Source organism: Pogoniulus pusillus, chromosome 9, assembly GCF_015220805.1.
Source record: "Pogoniulus pusillus isolate bPogPus1 chromosome 9, bPogPus1.pri, whole genome shotgun sequence".
In the NCBI taxonomy this organism is placed as follows: Eukaryota; Metazoa; Chordata; class Aves; order Piciformes; family Lybiidae; genus Pogoniulus; species Pogoniulus pusillus.
In genome coordinates this window covers 40,182,892-40,195,755 of record NC_087272.1, presented here as the reverse complement: position 1 = coordinate 40,195,755, position 12,864 = coordinate 40,182,892, and the positions used below count along the sequence as shown (strand labels likewise).

The 12,864-nt window shown below is 54.7% G+C and overlaps 1 protein-coding gene across 1 annotated transcript in view; it reads left to right on the top strand.

Moving 5' to 3' along the window:
* DLC1 (DLC1 Rho GTPase activating protein) overlaps positions 1–12,864 on the top strand; it is a 165,207-nt gene that overhangs the window by 28,251 nt on the left and 124,092 nt on the right. The window contains exons 3-4 of the mRNA XM_064149330.1: positions 7,605–7,754; positions 8,334–8,474. Of these exons, the coding sequence (XP_064005400.1) occupies positions 7,605–7,754; positions 8,334–8,474 (291 nt within the window). The remainder of the gene's footprint in view (positions 1–7,604; positions 7,755–8,333; positions 8,475–12,864) is intronic.

Below are 12,864 nucleotides of genomic sequence, written 5' to 3'. Positions count from 1 at the left end.
TTGCAGTGGCTCTCCTGGGTTTGGGCCATCTCTCTAATTTGAGTGCTCTGATTTAACACAGGCTGAGATTCACACACAGGCCACAGTTCCAGAGGCACAACAGATGTGGGCTGACTCCATCCAGCAGTGGCACAAGCAGGCTGTGTGTTGGGACGAGTCTGTTACCTCTACTTGATCCCTTTGTCAGCCATTCTCTGCCAGAGTGGTTCCCATTACTCTGTGACCAGCAGTGAGCTTTGCCTTCCCTGCCATGACCTAAGCAGACAATCTGCTCCCTCCTGTGTGGCAGTCCCCATGCTGCATCTCCATCCCTCCTGTGGCAGTGATCTTGATTGGGTTTGCAGGGTAAGGAGCAGCTGCTTTGTGATTAGCCTGGAGAAGAGAAAGCCCCTGGCAGACTTTCTAGTGCCCTTCCAGTACGTGAAGGGGGCCTGCAAGAAGGCTGGGCAGGGGCTACTTACGAGGGCATGCAGCACCAGGGCAGGGGCACTGGCTCTAAACACAGCAGGCTGGATTTGGGCTGGGCATCAGGGAGAAGATCTTTACTCTGCTGGTGTGCCCTTGTGGCCAAGAATGTCAATGTCATCCTCGGGGGTATTAAGCAGAGTGTGTCCAGCAGATCAAGGGAGGTTCTCCTGCTCCTCTACTCTGCCTTGCTGAGACCTCATCTTGAGCACTGCCTTCAGTTTTGGGCTCCCCAGTTGCAGAAGGACAGGGATCTGCTGGAGAGAGTTCAGTGGAGGGCTACAAGGATGATGAGGGGACTGGAGCACTGCCTGGTGAGGAGAGGTTGAGGGCCCTGGGGCTGCTTAGTCTGGAGAAGAGAAGACTGAGAGGGGATCTAATCAATGGTTATCAATATTTGAGGGCTGGGGGTCAGGATGGGGGGGCAGGCTCTGCTCACTGCTCCCTGGGATAGGACAAGCAGCAGTGGATGGAAGCTGCAGCACAGGAGGTTCCAGCTCAACACAAGGGGGAACTTCTTGATTGGAAGGGTCCCAGAGCCCTGGCACAGGCTGCCCAGAGAGGCTGTGGAGTCTCCTTCTCTGGAGCCTTTCCAGGCCTGTCTGGATGTGTTCCTGTGTGCCCTGAGCTAGGTTGTGTGATCCTGCCTGGATGTTAGGAGGAAGTTGTTGGCAGAGAGAGTGATTGGCATTGGAATGGGCTGCCCAGGGAGGTGGTGGAGTGGCCGTGGCTGGAGGTGTTGCAGCCAAGCCTGGCTGGGGCACTTAGTGCCATGGTCTGGTTGGTTGGGCAGGGCTGGGTGCTAGGTTGGGCTGTCTGAGCTTGGAGCTCTCTTCCAGCCTGCTTGGTTCTATGATTCTGTGCTCTGGCAGGGGGGTTGGACTCGACGGTCTCTTTGGGTCCTTTCCAGCCCCTGACATCTGTGATCCTGTGTTGGAACAGTGGAAGAGGGTGCCCAGGGAGGTGCTGGCCACATCCCTGGAGCCATTCAAGGTCAGGCTTGTTGGGGCTCTGAGCAGCCTGATCTCTTTGGGTATGCCCCTGCTGACTGCAGCGGGGTTGGACTGGATGAACTCTGAGGTCCCTTTCACCCCAGTGCCTTCTGTCATTCCATCACTTCACACCTTCTGTAGGAAAGTGAACACGGATTTGTTCTGCTTCAGCCTGCCCTGGAGAGCAGCTCTCCATCTGTGGGGTTGGTTGTGCTTTGCAGGGAGCACAGGGCTGGTTAGAATGAATGGTTGTAAGAGTCTTTTGTTTTACTGGTAGAGAATATAGCCTCCAGTAAACACCCTGCCTTTTAGAGTGCTTGTTCAGAGACCCTCACTGAAACTGAGAAGATGGGGAGAAAATGTCCTAATAGTGACTTCTGTCTTTGATTGATTTCTGCCTAGGCTGAGGTCATCTCCTTTATTCTCGGTCAGAACCAGAAGTGGTGTTTGGGCTGGGGAATTCCCTGAATTCCAGAAGCTGATTAAATCTGGAGGGTATTCAGCATGCCGGCGAGATGAGCATTTGTGATGGTGACTGCTCTCAGTAGGCAGCAGAGTGAGAGGAGCTGTGTGACTGGTAGAAGGACCCAGCAGCTGGAGCGGTGCCTTCACACAACTGCTCCCCCGCTGAGCAGGACACACAGCAGGGAAATCGTTGGCTTGTGCTGCCGAGGACTTTTGCAAGCTTAAGCCTGACCTTTAGCAGCCAGAAATGTTAACTGTCACTGGAACCCCTTACTAAATAACCACTGAACTGAGTCATAGAATCGACCAGGTTGGCAGAGAGCTCCAAGCTCAGCCAGCCCAACCTAGCACCCAGCCCTGCCCAACCAACCAGAGCATGGCACTGAGTGCCCCAGCCAGGCTTGGCTGCAACACCTCCAGGCACGGCGGCTTCAAGGCTCCAGGTTTCCTTTGCCATCAAAGAGGACTGGATCAGTGCAGGTCTTTTAGGGGTGCTCTGATTCCTTCTGCTTCTGCCAGCTGTTTTAAGGGAGTCCTCTTGCTGGGCTGGAGCTGTCCTCGCTCTCCTGCTTTCAGTGTCAGGATGGTGCTGAGCCCTGAAGCGGATATTGCCGCTGTTTTTACCTGCCTCGCCCGGGACAGGACGCAGCACAAGGGCTGGGGGCACTGATGAGGAGGATGCAGGCAGAGAATGACAAATCCAACCCAAACCATCCTGCAGCTCTCTGATTTTTACCAAGCCCCTATGAAAACCGAGTCTGGAGCAGTGCCTGTCTGCCGCTGCCTGCTGTGCTCTCGCTCGCCATGCTCCCAGCAGTCACACAGGGCAGTCCTGTGCTTCGTGGATCCCTTGGCTCTGGCAATTGTTCTGCAGTCTTCGTACAAACAGGAGAAGGCCTTCCTGGCCACAAGAAAATGCACTGAGAGAACGACAGAGCCAAAGTTCTGAAGCAGCAGCAGGTCTGTGGTGCTGCTAAGGCTTCCCTTGGCTGGCAGCTGCCACGGAGCTGTCTCTGCTCAGCCCTGCTGCGGTGGAACCCGCTGAGCAGGACCAGAGTGCTTGTTCCTTGAAAGGAAACCTCCCAGGGTTTGATAATTAGCTCCCAGAGGAGCCCACTGGTTGGCTCACAGCTGTGGAGAGCACAGTGGAGACCTTATTTCTTGAGCTAGCTATCTGAGAAATCAGGAAGAGATCAGTGGCATGGAATCTTTTTGAACAGACCACCTCCTGACACTGGGAAAGATCCAGAGGAGGTCAAACCCTTCGGCTTCCTGTCTCCGAGAGGAAAGGGAGAGAGGAGTCTGATAAACAGAAGGCTGCCCAGAGCTGCTTGGGGAGTCTCTAGGGATGAGGGCAGTGGAGGAAGGACGCCTGTGAGAACAATGCTCTTGTTAGCTGCAGCAAGACAGTGCAGGCATTCAGCAGAGCCAGGAGAGCTCTGCTTGGTGTTCTGTCCAGTCTGGTTACGCTGTCAGAACTGAGCCTGAGACACGGGAACCAGCTCCCTCTTCACCTGCCTTCTGCTCATAAAGGAGCAGGCACAATGGAGAGGGTGTGGGGACCTCAGAGCTGCCTGCCCAGAGCTGAAGGCAGCCTGCAGGAAGGCTGCAGAGGGACTTTGCATCAGGGGCTCTAGAGACAGCCCAAGGGGCAGTGGTTTGGAGCTGAGGCAGAGCAGGCTGAGAGTGGAGCTGAGGAAGGAGTTGCTGAGTGTGAGGGTGCTGAGAGTGTGTCCCAGGCTGCCCAGGGAGGCTGTGGCTGCCTCCTTGCTAGGGGTGCTGCAGGCCAGGCTGGATGAGGCCTTGAGCAGCTGAGTGTAGCTGAGAGGTGTCCCTGGGTATGGTGGGGAGGTTGGGGGAGATGAGCTCTGAGCTCCCTTCCAGCCTGAGCCACTCCAGGACCTTCTGTCTGGTGAAAGAGTGACACTGCTCTTAATTATTTCCCTGTGCTCCCAGACCCAGCAGCTGTGTGCTTACTTACTGCCAGCAAAGAGAACTCACACTCTGCTTTTGCCATACCTCTAGCAGCCCCTGTAGAGCAGGCTTCCTGACACTGCAGGAGAGCAGCAAACATTGCCACCACAGCTTGTGACAAAAGCATACAGCAGCCTGAAAGGTCGGCATAACTTTTGCATGAAGTATGTCTGCAGGGGAAAAACTGCTGGAGAAGGGAGCAGGAGGCGTTTGGAAGTGCAGCAGAGAGCAGCTGGCAGGGATCAGCTCATGTCCTCATGGAATCACAATGCTGCTGGTAGAGAGCTCCAGATAGCTCCAGAGCACTGCACTGTGCTCCAGTGTTATGCTTCGCCTTCCCAGCTTATTCAGGCCTTATCTCATGAGATAGGAGTGCATTATCCCAGCAGAACTGAAGGGCTGCCAAGCCCACACTATTCCATAGGGATGGATTTAGCATCAGGTTATTGGACTGGATTTTATCTGTGGTGTATTCCAACTTCCACCGGCCAAACACGAGGCATACCACGACAAAGTCAGCTCAGGAGAGGAGAGAAGCATTGTATGAAATCTCCAGCTACTGGCTTAGAAGTGAGGCCAACAGAGGAGAGAGACAGCCTCAGAGATGTGACACAGCTGGGGACAGAGCCTGGCTCAGGGCACAGCCAGTGCCAACCCAGGCTGCAGTGAATTATTTGCCATCGCAATGGGCTGCCCAGGGAGGTGGTGGAGTTGCTGTCCATGGAGGTGTTGAAGCCAAGCCTGGCTGGGGCACTTAGTGCCATGGTCTTGTTGGTTGGGCAGGACTGGGTGCTAGGTTGGGCTGGCTGAGCTTGGAGCTCTCTGCCAGCCTGCTTGGTTCTATGAAGTTAGGTCACCTTCAGCTACTTCTACTGTCATAGAATCCCAGAGTGGCTCAGGCTGGAAGGGAGCTCAGAGCTCATCTCCCCCAGCCTCCCCACCATACCTCCCCACCAGCTCTGGGCAGGCAGCTCTGAGGTGCCCCTGGAGCCTTCTCCCCTGCAGGCTGCACCCTGCCAGCTCCCTCAACCTGTGCTCACAGCAGAGCTGCTGTAGCCCCTGGAGCATCCTCTGGCTTCCCTCCAGCAGCTTTGTGCCCTCCCTGTACTGGGCACCCCAGATAAACTATCACTTTAAAGAGGGTAAAGTTCCAGTCATTAATGGATCCATCTCTATTTCCATGACCTGGAGGTGGTCTGGTGTTTGCCTCATGGATGCACCTAGGAACCAGGGTTGCCCTTCTCTCCCCAGTGCCTCCCAGAGGCCACAGACTCCCAGCTGTGCTGTGCTGTTTTCATTCACTGTCTGCACTGCACATGCATTTGCAAGGGTAAGCAAGGCAGGCTTCAGGAGCTCTGCAGTTCCATTGCCAGCTCCTAGGTCACACTGCCCAAACTCAATCTGCATGACAGCAGGGCACCACCTCTCAGATGGCAAGTGTGGGATGTACACCTGTGTGGACCTCCCCGTGGGCCTAGGGACCTGTGTCCTGCCCATGCTGCCCTGCACATTTGCTGAACCACAGCCCCTTTGAGCAGTCCCTCTGCAGCCCCACTACAGGATCCCCTTCCCCTTCACTGGCACCGTTTGCTAGCTGTAGCAGGAGGGCTTGGAAGCTGTTTTCCTTGTAGTAAAAGTTCTGATTTCCTTGAATGTGACCTTAACTTTGGGGGTTTAATAGTTAATTCAGGAGTAGCTCAGCTCCCTGCGCTGTGGGAGCAATTCCAGTGCTTTCTGTTCTAACCCTGTAGCATGCTCAGAGTTCCCCAGCTCCTTTATCACACCACTGAGGACAGCAGCTGAAAAACAATCTTTTTTTTTTCCAGTTCATGACCTAAGCATTTCCTCTTTGTGGGGAGACATGTTAAAAATAAAAGCTCCAGACAAATCACATCTCAAGCTCGACCTCCTGTGAGAGTTTGTGATACACCCCTGAGCTGCCCAGCTCAGAGGCTGCTGTAGAACCAGAGTTCCAAAGACCTCCAAAGCTCAGCCAGGCCAACCCCCCTGACAGAGCAGCATCTCCTGTACCAGATCACACAGGGATGCATCTAGGTGGGTTTGGAATATCTCCGGAGAGGGAGACTCCACAGCTCCCCATGGCAGCCTGTGCCAGGGCTCTGCCACCCTCACAGGGACAAAATTCCTCCTCCTCTTTGAATCAAGGTTCCTCTACCCTTTGTGCTGTCCCTGGGCATCACCCAGCAGAGCCTGGCGCCAGCCTCCTGCCACTCACCCTGCACACATTGATAACCACTGCTGAGGTCACCTCTCAGCTCCTCCTGTCCCAGCAGCACAGCCCCAGCTGCCTCAGGCTCTGCTCCTAGCAGAGCTGTTCCATTCCCTTCAGCACCTTTGTGGCTCTGTGCTGGACTCTCTCAAGCATCTCCGTATGTCTCTTGAACTGGGGGGCAGTCTTTGACCAGGCACCTTCTGATGCCCAGGTGCTGGATTCAGAATGGGAAGGGAAGGATTTGGGTCCAGTGCTATCAGTGTAAATGGTGGTTGTGTGTTCCAGTGTGGAAGGCCAGTAGGTGTGAGTGGGGGGAGTGTGGAAGCTGGCTGCAAAGGAAATACTCTCTGCAAAGGAAAACAAATGACATGCTGATCTCTTCCTGGCTTTAGCTCCTATCACACTTCAATAATAAACTCAGAATACACACACAAGGAAACAGAAGAAAGACAAATCAGCTCTAAGGCTCTTGGATGTTTAGTAGATCCTATCAAGGCTACAATGTCTAAACAGAAATTCATCTAACAACATTTAGCCAGTGTTTTGCGTGGGGTTTCCAGCTCACAGCTGCCCTTTTTTGAAGTATTCTTGTTTTATTTGTATGTGGTTAACCTTTTGTTTTGACACTTGGACTTCCATGTACACGGCTTAGCAGTGCCCTGGCCAAACAGAAGGTGACCCTTGTGTCATCCAGGCAAACACAGACACCAGAGTTGAAATGGTAACACTTCTTCTGTCGAGGCTGATGGCAACAGCACTCAGAACCAAAACCCATTGCTAGGACTTCTGACCAGAGGAGCTCAATTCCAGACTATGTCCAGTGCTGCTGTCCCCAGCAGGACACAGAGCAGCTGGAGGGAAGCCAGAGGAGGCCACAAAGATGCTGCAAGGGCTGGAGCAGCTCTGCTGTGAGCACAGGCTGAGGGAGCTGGGGGGTGCAGCCTGGAGACTTTCCAACCCCCCCGAGGTGTTCCTGGGTGCTCCTGCTCTGGCAGGGGGGCTGGACTGGATGGTGTCTGGAGCTCCCTTCCAAGCCCTAACGCTCAGTTATTGTGAGGGGTTCTGCAGGGCAAGGCAGCTGTTAGCCTCGGCTGCAGCTTCTCTCTCCTGTTTTGATCATGCACTCAGCTTCATACCTGTCTGGTACAAACATGGGAGAGCTGGGGTGAGTGAGTAGAGGAGTGTTCAGAAGCAGCAGCTCTGCATGCAGGAGAAGGTGATGCTGGGTCTGCAGCAGAGCACTCTGCTTCCCAGACCCTTCAGCGCCCTGCTGGCTGCGTTCTGGCTGCTGGCACCAGAGGCTGCCCCAGCAGCGGGGCGCTGCTCAGGCAGCTGGCCCCACCAGGCCATGTTTCCCCAGGGAAGGCATTTTTCTGCCTGGTGATCAGTGTGCTCTCCTCTCCAGCTGAGAAGCAGAGCTCTGCTTGCAGGTTGGTGCCATCTCAGCCCCAGCAGCTGTCTGCTCTGTTCCACAGGAGGTGGCAGAGGACCGGGATCGGTCCCGGCTGGATTCCATGGTGCTGCTGATCATGAAGCTGGACCAGCTGGACCAGGACATCGAAAGTGCTCTCAGTGCAGGCTCCTCCCCGGCCAGCACCCCCACCTACAAGCGGAAGCATGGGCCTGTAAGTCACTTCAGCCCTCCCTCTCTGATTCCAGGTGGCTGTACTTCACCTCTCTTTTTCCTCAGCCCTCACCTCTAGCAGCTCCGGGGGTGGGAGGGAGGTTGGAACTGGTGGAGCTTGGAGGTCCCTTCCAACCTAAACCATTCTATGATTCTAAGATGATAGACTCATGGAATGATAGAATCACAGAATCAGGCAGGTTGGAAGAGAGCTCCAAGCTCACCCAGCCCAACCAACCAGACCATGGCACTAAGTGCCCCAGCCAGGCTTGGCTGCAACACCTCCAGCCACAGCCACTCCACCACCTCCCTGGGCAGCCCATTCCTATGCCAATCACTCCTCTGTCAAGAACTTCCACTAACATCCAGCCAGAGCTGTGAATAGCTGTGAATATAAAGCTTCATTCCTTAACTTCCAGCCACCTGAGTTTGGTCTAGGTGATTTCATAGAGTGGTGGGGGCAGGTGGCTCCCAAACCATCACAGTGAGGCTGACTGAGTACCTGTGCTGTTCAGAAGAACCAGATACTGAGTTCATCTCTACCTTTACTACAGGGACTTGCAACCATTTGTCTTTACAGGATACTGAGTCTGGTTCTGAAAGTGGAGTGGATGTGGCTGCAGCAGGTCACTCCCAAGCACTTTTGTCTCCTGGCACCCACTCTCCTGATGCAGCATCTCCCTGTCCAGCAGCCAGCTCAGGAGCTAAACCAAAGGCTGGGGTGAGTACAAAGATCTCTAATATGAACTTGGCACAGGAGGCCAGGTTGGAAGTGAAGGGATTTTACACTATGCAGTACTGAGATTATGCAGCAGTGTGTGCAGGACACTGGGTTAATGACAGTGCAGGTTGCCTGAGGTGCCATTTGCATGGCAAGCACTCCTAAAAGTTCCATGCTTACAGTCACAGCTGAAGACTCCAGTAGGCTGAGCTCTTATATTAGAAAACACATCACACAGTCACAGGATCACTGTGAGGGACCCTTGGGATCATCCAGTCCAGCAGCTAACCCAGCACTGCCACCTCACCACCAACCCACATCCCTCAGCACACAGCAGCTTTTCCATTTTCCTTAGCAAAACAAAGCTTCCTGAATTGGCACTTAGAGGAGTTTGCAGATCTGATAGAGGATGATCCTGGGCTGCAGCAGCAGAAGTGTGGCCAGCAGGGCCAGGGAGGGGATTCTCCCCCTCTGCTCTGCTCTGCTGAGACCCCACCTGGAGTACAGTATCCAGTTCTGGAGCCCCCATTACAAGAAGGATGTGCTGGAGAGTGTCCAGAGCAGGGCCAGGAGGATGCTGAGAGGCTGCAGCAGCTCTGCTGTGAGCACAGGCTGAAAGAGTTGGGGCTGTGCAGGCTGGAGCAGAGGAGGCTCCCAGGGGACCTTCTCGTGGCCTTCCAGGATCTGAAGGGGGCTACAAAAAAGCTGGGGAGGGACTTTTGAGGCTGTGAGGGAGTGTCAGGAGTGGGGGGAATGGAGCAAAACTGGAGGTGGGAACAGTGAGGCTGGAGGTGAGGAGGAAGTTGTTGAGCAGGAGAGTGGTGAGAGGCTGGCAGGGGTTGCCCAGGGAGGTGGTTGAGGCCCCATGGCTGGAGGTGTTTGAGGCCAGGCTGGCTGAGGCTGTGTGCAGCCTGCTCTAGGGTAGGGTGTCCCTGGGCATGGCAGGGGGTTGGCACTGGCTGCTCCTTGTGGTCCCTTCCAACCCTGCTGGCTCTGTGATTCTATGTAGCCAGGGCTAGGAGGGCTGCATCACTGTTGTGCTTAGGCCCAGGCAGCACTGAGCCCCATGCAGCCACTCACACTACCCAGGAGCATTACCCAGCTGAAGGGACAATGCCATCCCGAGGCAGACTTTGGCAAGTGGCTTCACACAAAGAGCACCAGAGGGAAGCCTCTGAGTTGCTGAATCTTTTCCTGCAAGGGCAATGGTCAGGGCATGATTGCTGGTGAGGAAGGGCAGGTCTGAGAGCTCACGCATGGCCAGGAGCCACCTCCTAGCTCAGTACTGGGCCCAGTCCTGTTCAATATCTTTATTGATGATCTGGAGCAGGGGATTTAGTCCAGCAGCAGTGAGTTTGCAGATGGCACCAAGCTAGGAGCAGCTGTGGGGCTGTTGGAGGGTAGGAGAGGCCTGCAGAGGGACCTGGCCAGGCTGCATGGGTGGGCAGAGGCCAATGGGATGAGACTGAACAAGGCCAAGTGCAGGGTTCTGCACTTTGGCCACAACAACCCCAAGCAGCACTAGAGGCTGGGGCCAGAGTGGCTGAGAGCAGCCAGGCAGAGAGGGAGCTGGGGGTGGTGGGAGAGAGGAGCTGAAGAGGAGGCAGCAGTGCCCAGGTGGGCAGCAGAGCCAATGGCATCCTGGGCTGGCTCAGGAGCAGTGTGGGCAGCAGGACAAGGGAGATTCTTGTGCCCCTGTGCTCAGCACTGCTCAGGCCACCCCTGGAGTGCTGTGTCCAGTTCTGGGCTCCTGAATTGCAGAGAGCTGTTGAGGTGCTGGAAGGTGTGGAGAGAAGGGCAGCAAGGCTGGGGAGGAGCCAGCAACAGAAGAAGGGGACACAGCCTCAAGCTGTGCCAGGACAGGTCTAGGCTGGATGTTGTTCCTGGCAGAGAGAGTGATTGGCACTGGAATGGGCTGCCCAGGGAGGTGGTGGAGTGGCCGCGGCTGGAGGTGTTGCAGCCCAGCCTGGCTGGGGCACTTAGTGCCATGGTCTGGTTGGTTGGGCAGGGCTGGGTGCTAGGTTGGGCTGCCTGAGCTTGGAGCTCTCTTCCAACCTGCTGGATTCTGTGATTCTAAGGGGTGATAGAGGAAGAGGGAAGATGTCAAGCAAAGCCAATAGAGCTGCCTTGAGCAGCTGAGTGTAGCTGAGAGGTGTCCCTGGGCATGGTGGGGAGGGTGGAGGGGATGAGCTCTGAGCTCCCTTCCAGCCTGAGGTGCTGTGTCATAAGCAGATTGGTTACCATTTTCACAGAGAGCAGCAAGGGTTTCTGCAGCTCCCAGCTGGACTATTTCTGGTGTCCAACACTTGTGTCTGCTCAGGGCATGCTGCCATCTGCTGCCTCCTGCTTGTAGGTGAGGGGCTGTGGGCAGCATGCAAGGCTGGGCACAGACTGCTCATGACATCCTGTGCGGGTCTGCTCTCAGTGCTTGTAAGACGCAATCAAGCCCAGGCTGGCACCTTTCTGTGGGAGGGAGGTTCTCAGAGGGGCAGAGCAGCTGAGGATGCTGGTAAAGAAAGCCCACAGAGCCCTGGAAAGAACTGGTTTTCCTGTAGCAAACTCAGTTCTTAATGGACTCAGGGTGTTTGTAAGATTGGAGGTCAGCTCTTGGAGCTGCAAGCTTCACGTCAGGAATTGCTCCTTCACCATTCACTGATGAATTCAGTTGTTACCTGACATGCTGGCATCCATGAAAGCCCTGTCCTGCTTTCAGCCTGCTCCATAACTGCTGACACAGCAAAACACCACCACTGCCTCTGCACCAGGAGAGACTGGGGCTGTGCAGCTCTGGGCAACAGGAACTGGGCTCCTGCTGGGCAACAGGATGCCCATGGGCCAGCAAAGTGCACTTGTGGGCAAGATGGCCAAAGGCATCCTGGGGTGTCCTTGCATTGAAGCCAGGAGAGCTCCTTGCACCCAAGCATACTGACCCTGCTCCAAAGAGCACTTTGGCTGCCCCTTGGCCAGGGCTGTCTTTCACCAGATCAGACCTAGCAAGAGCACTGCCCCAGCTCTGCAGCCACAGTTCTGCTTGCTTCTGGAAGCATTTGAGCTACTTCTCTTCTGCTCTAACACCTAGCTGTGGCCTGCAGAAGGCAGAAGAGACAGCTGCACTGAGAGCAGACACAGGCAGCAGGGCCGAAGAGCAGTGCCCCTGGGGGCAGGCACATTGCTCACACTGCTCTCTGTGGTGTCAGTCCTGTTTGGACTGAATTCAGCCTCCACAGACCCAGGTCTCCACATGCAGCTGTGGTTATTTTTAGGGTGATTTGGGGAGGATTTGTGATGTCCACAATTAACGTGCTTTTAGTTGGAGAGGGAATATGCAAAACCTCAGGAAGGAAAAGCCACATTAAAGGGGAAAGAAACAGTGTCAGTGTAAATCTGCCCTGTTTCCTGGGTTTGGTCTAAGAAGGAGCCTCAGGCTTGAGTCCAAGACAAGTAAGGGGACAAAGACACAGAATTCGAGTTAGAAGAGCAGCAGCAACAGTTTAATCTCTCCACCAGTAGATGGAGAGCACAGAAAAGTAGAAGCATGCACAGGAAGGTGTAGGAAAAGAGCCTTGCATCAGCTCCTTGAATTGTCAGCTGGGTCGGAGCAGCTCGCTGGCAGGGCATGAATAGCTAAATGAGCCTCTCTGCACAGGATTCCTTGCTGCTGGGGCCTGTCTGGGAGCTGCGGCACCAACAGTTTGCCTTGCTAAAGCACAGGAAGCCCATGGCTGCCTGCTCAAGCACTTCTCCAGACACAGACTTGCTGGGGGTGACATCATGGAAAACCATTTCTCCTTGTCCTTGACATGTGCCTCTCTCACAAGGAATTCTCTTGCTCCTGCACTCTCCTTCCCTCTCTCCTGCGCTCTCTGCAGCTCACTCTCCACTCTGCCTGGCTTGTGCTTTCCTTCTCTTTTTTCGTCCTTGCCTTGCCTTGCCTTTGGTGTTCAAAGCCAGGGAGGGAGCTCTGGCTATCTCTGTTTCGTAGCTGAAAGAGCTTGGTTTGGGTTTTCTCCCGCCCAGAATTCCTCTGGGTGAGACATGCCACACATTCTGAGCTCTCCCCTTTGCGCAGTTCCACACTCTCCCTGTGGTACCTTTGCAGCTGAGCAGCTCTCTCTAAGGTTCATGCTTCTGAATCACTTTTCAAAGTGTCTTGGTAAGATCTTGCCTGTGCCTTCAGTCATCTCACAGCCTCCTGGCTCTTCCAAATCTCCTTGCCAGGGAGAGAAATCATCCAGCAATTGCCACAGCTAAGAAAGCAGAACAAAATTCTTTTGTGTGATCGTTTTATCACTTGGCTTTGATTGCTCAGAAGAAGGGTAGGGAGATAAGGAAGGGAGAGTAGGTGTTAAATACTGCAAGTAGGAACTGCTTTCTTGCAGTCAAAGATCAG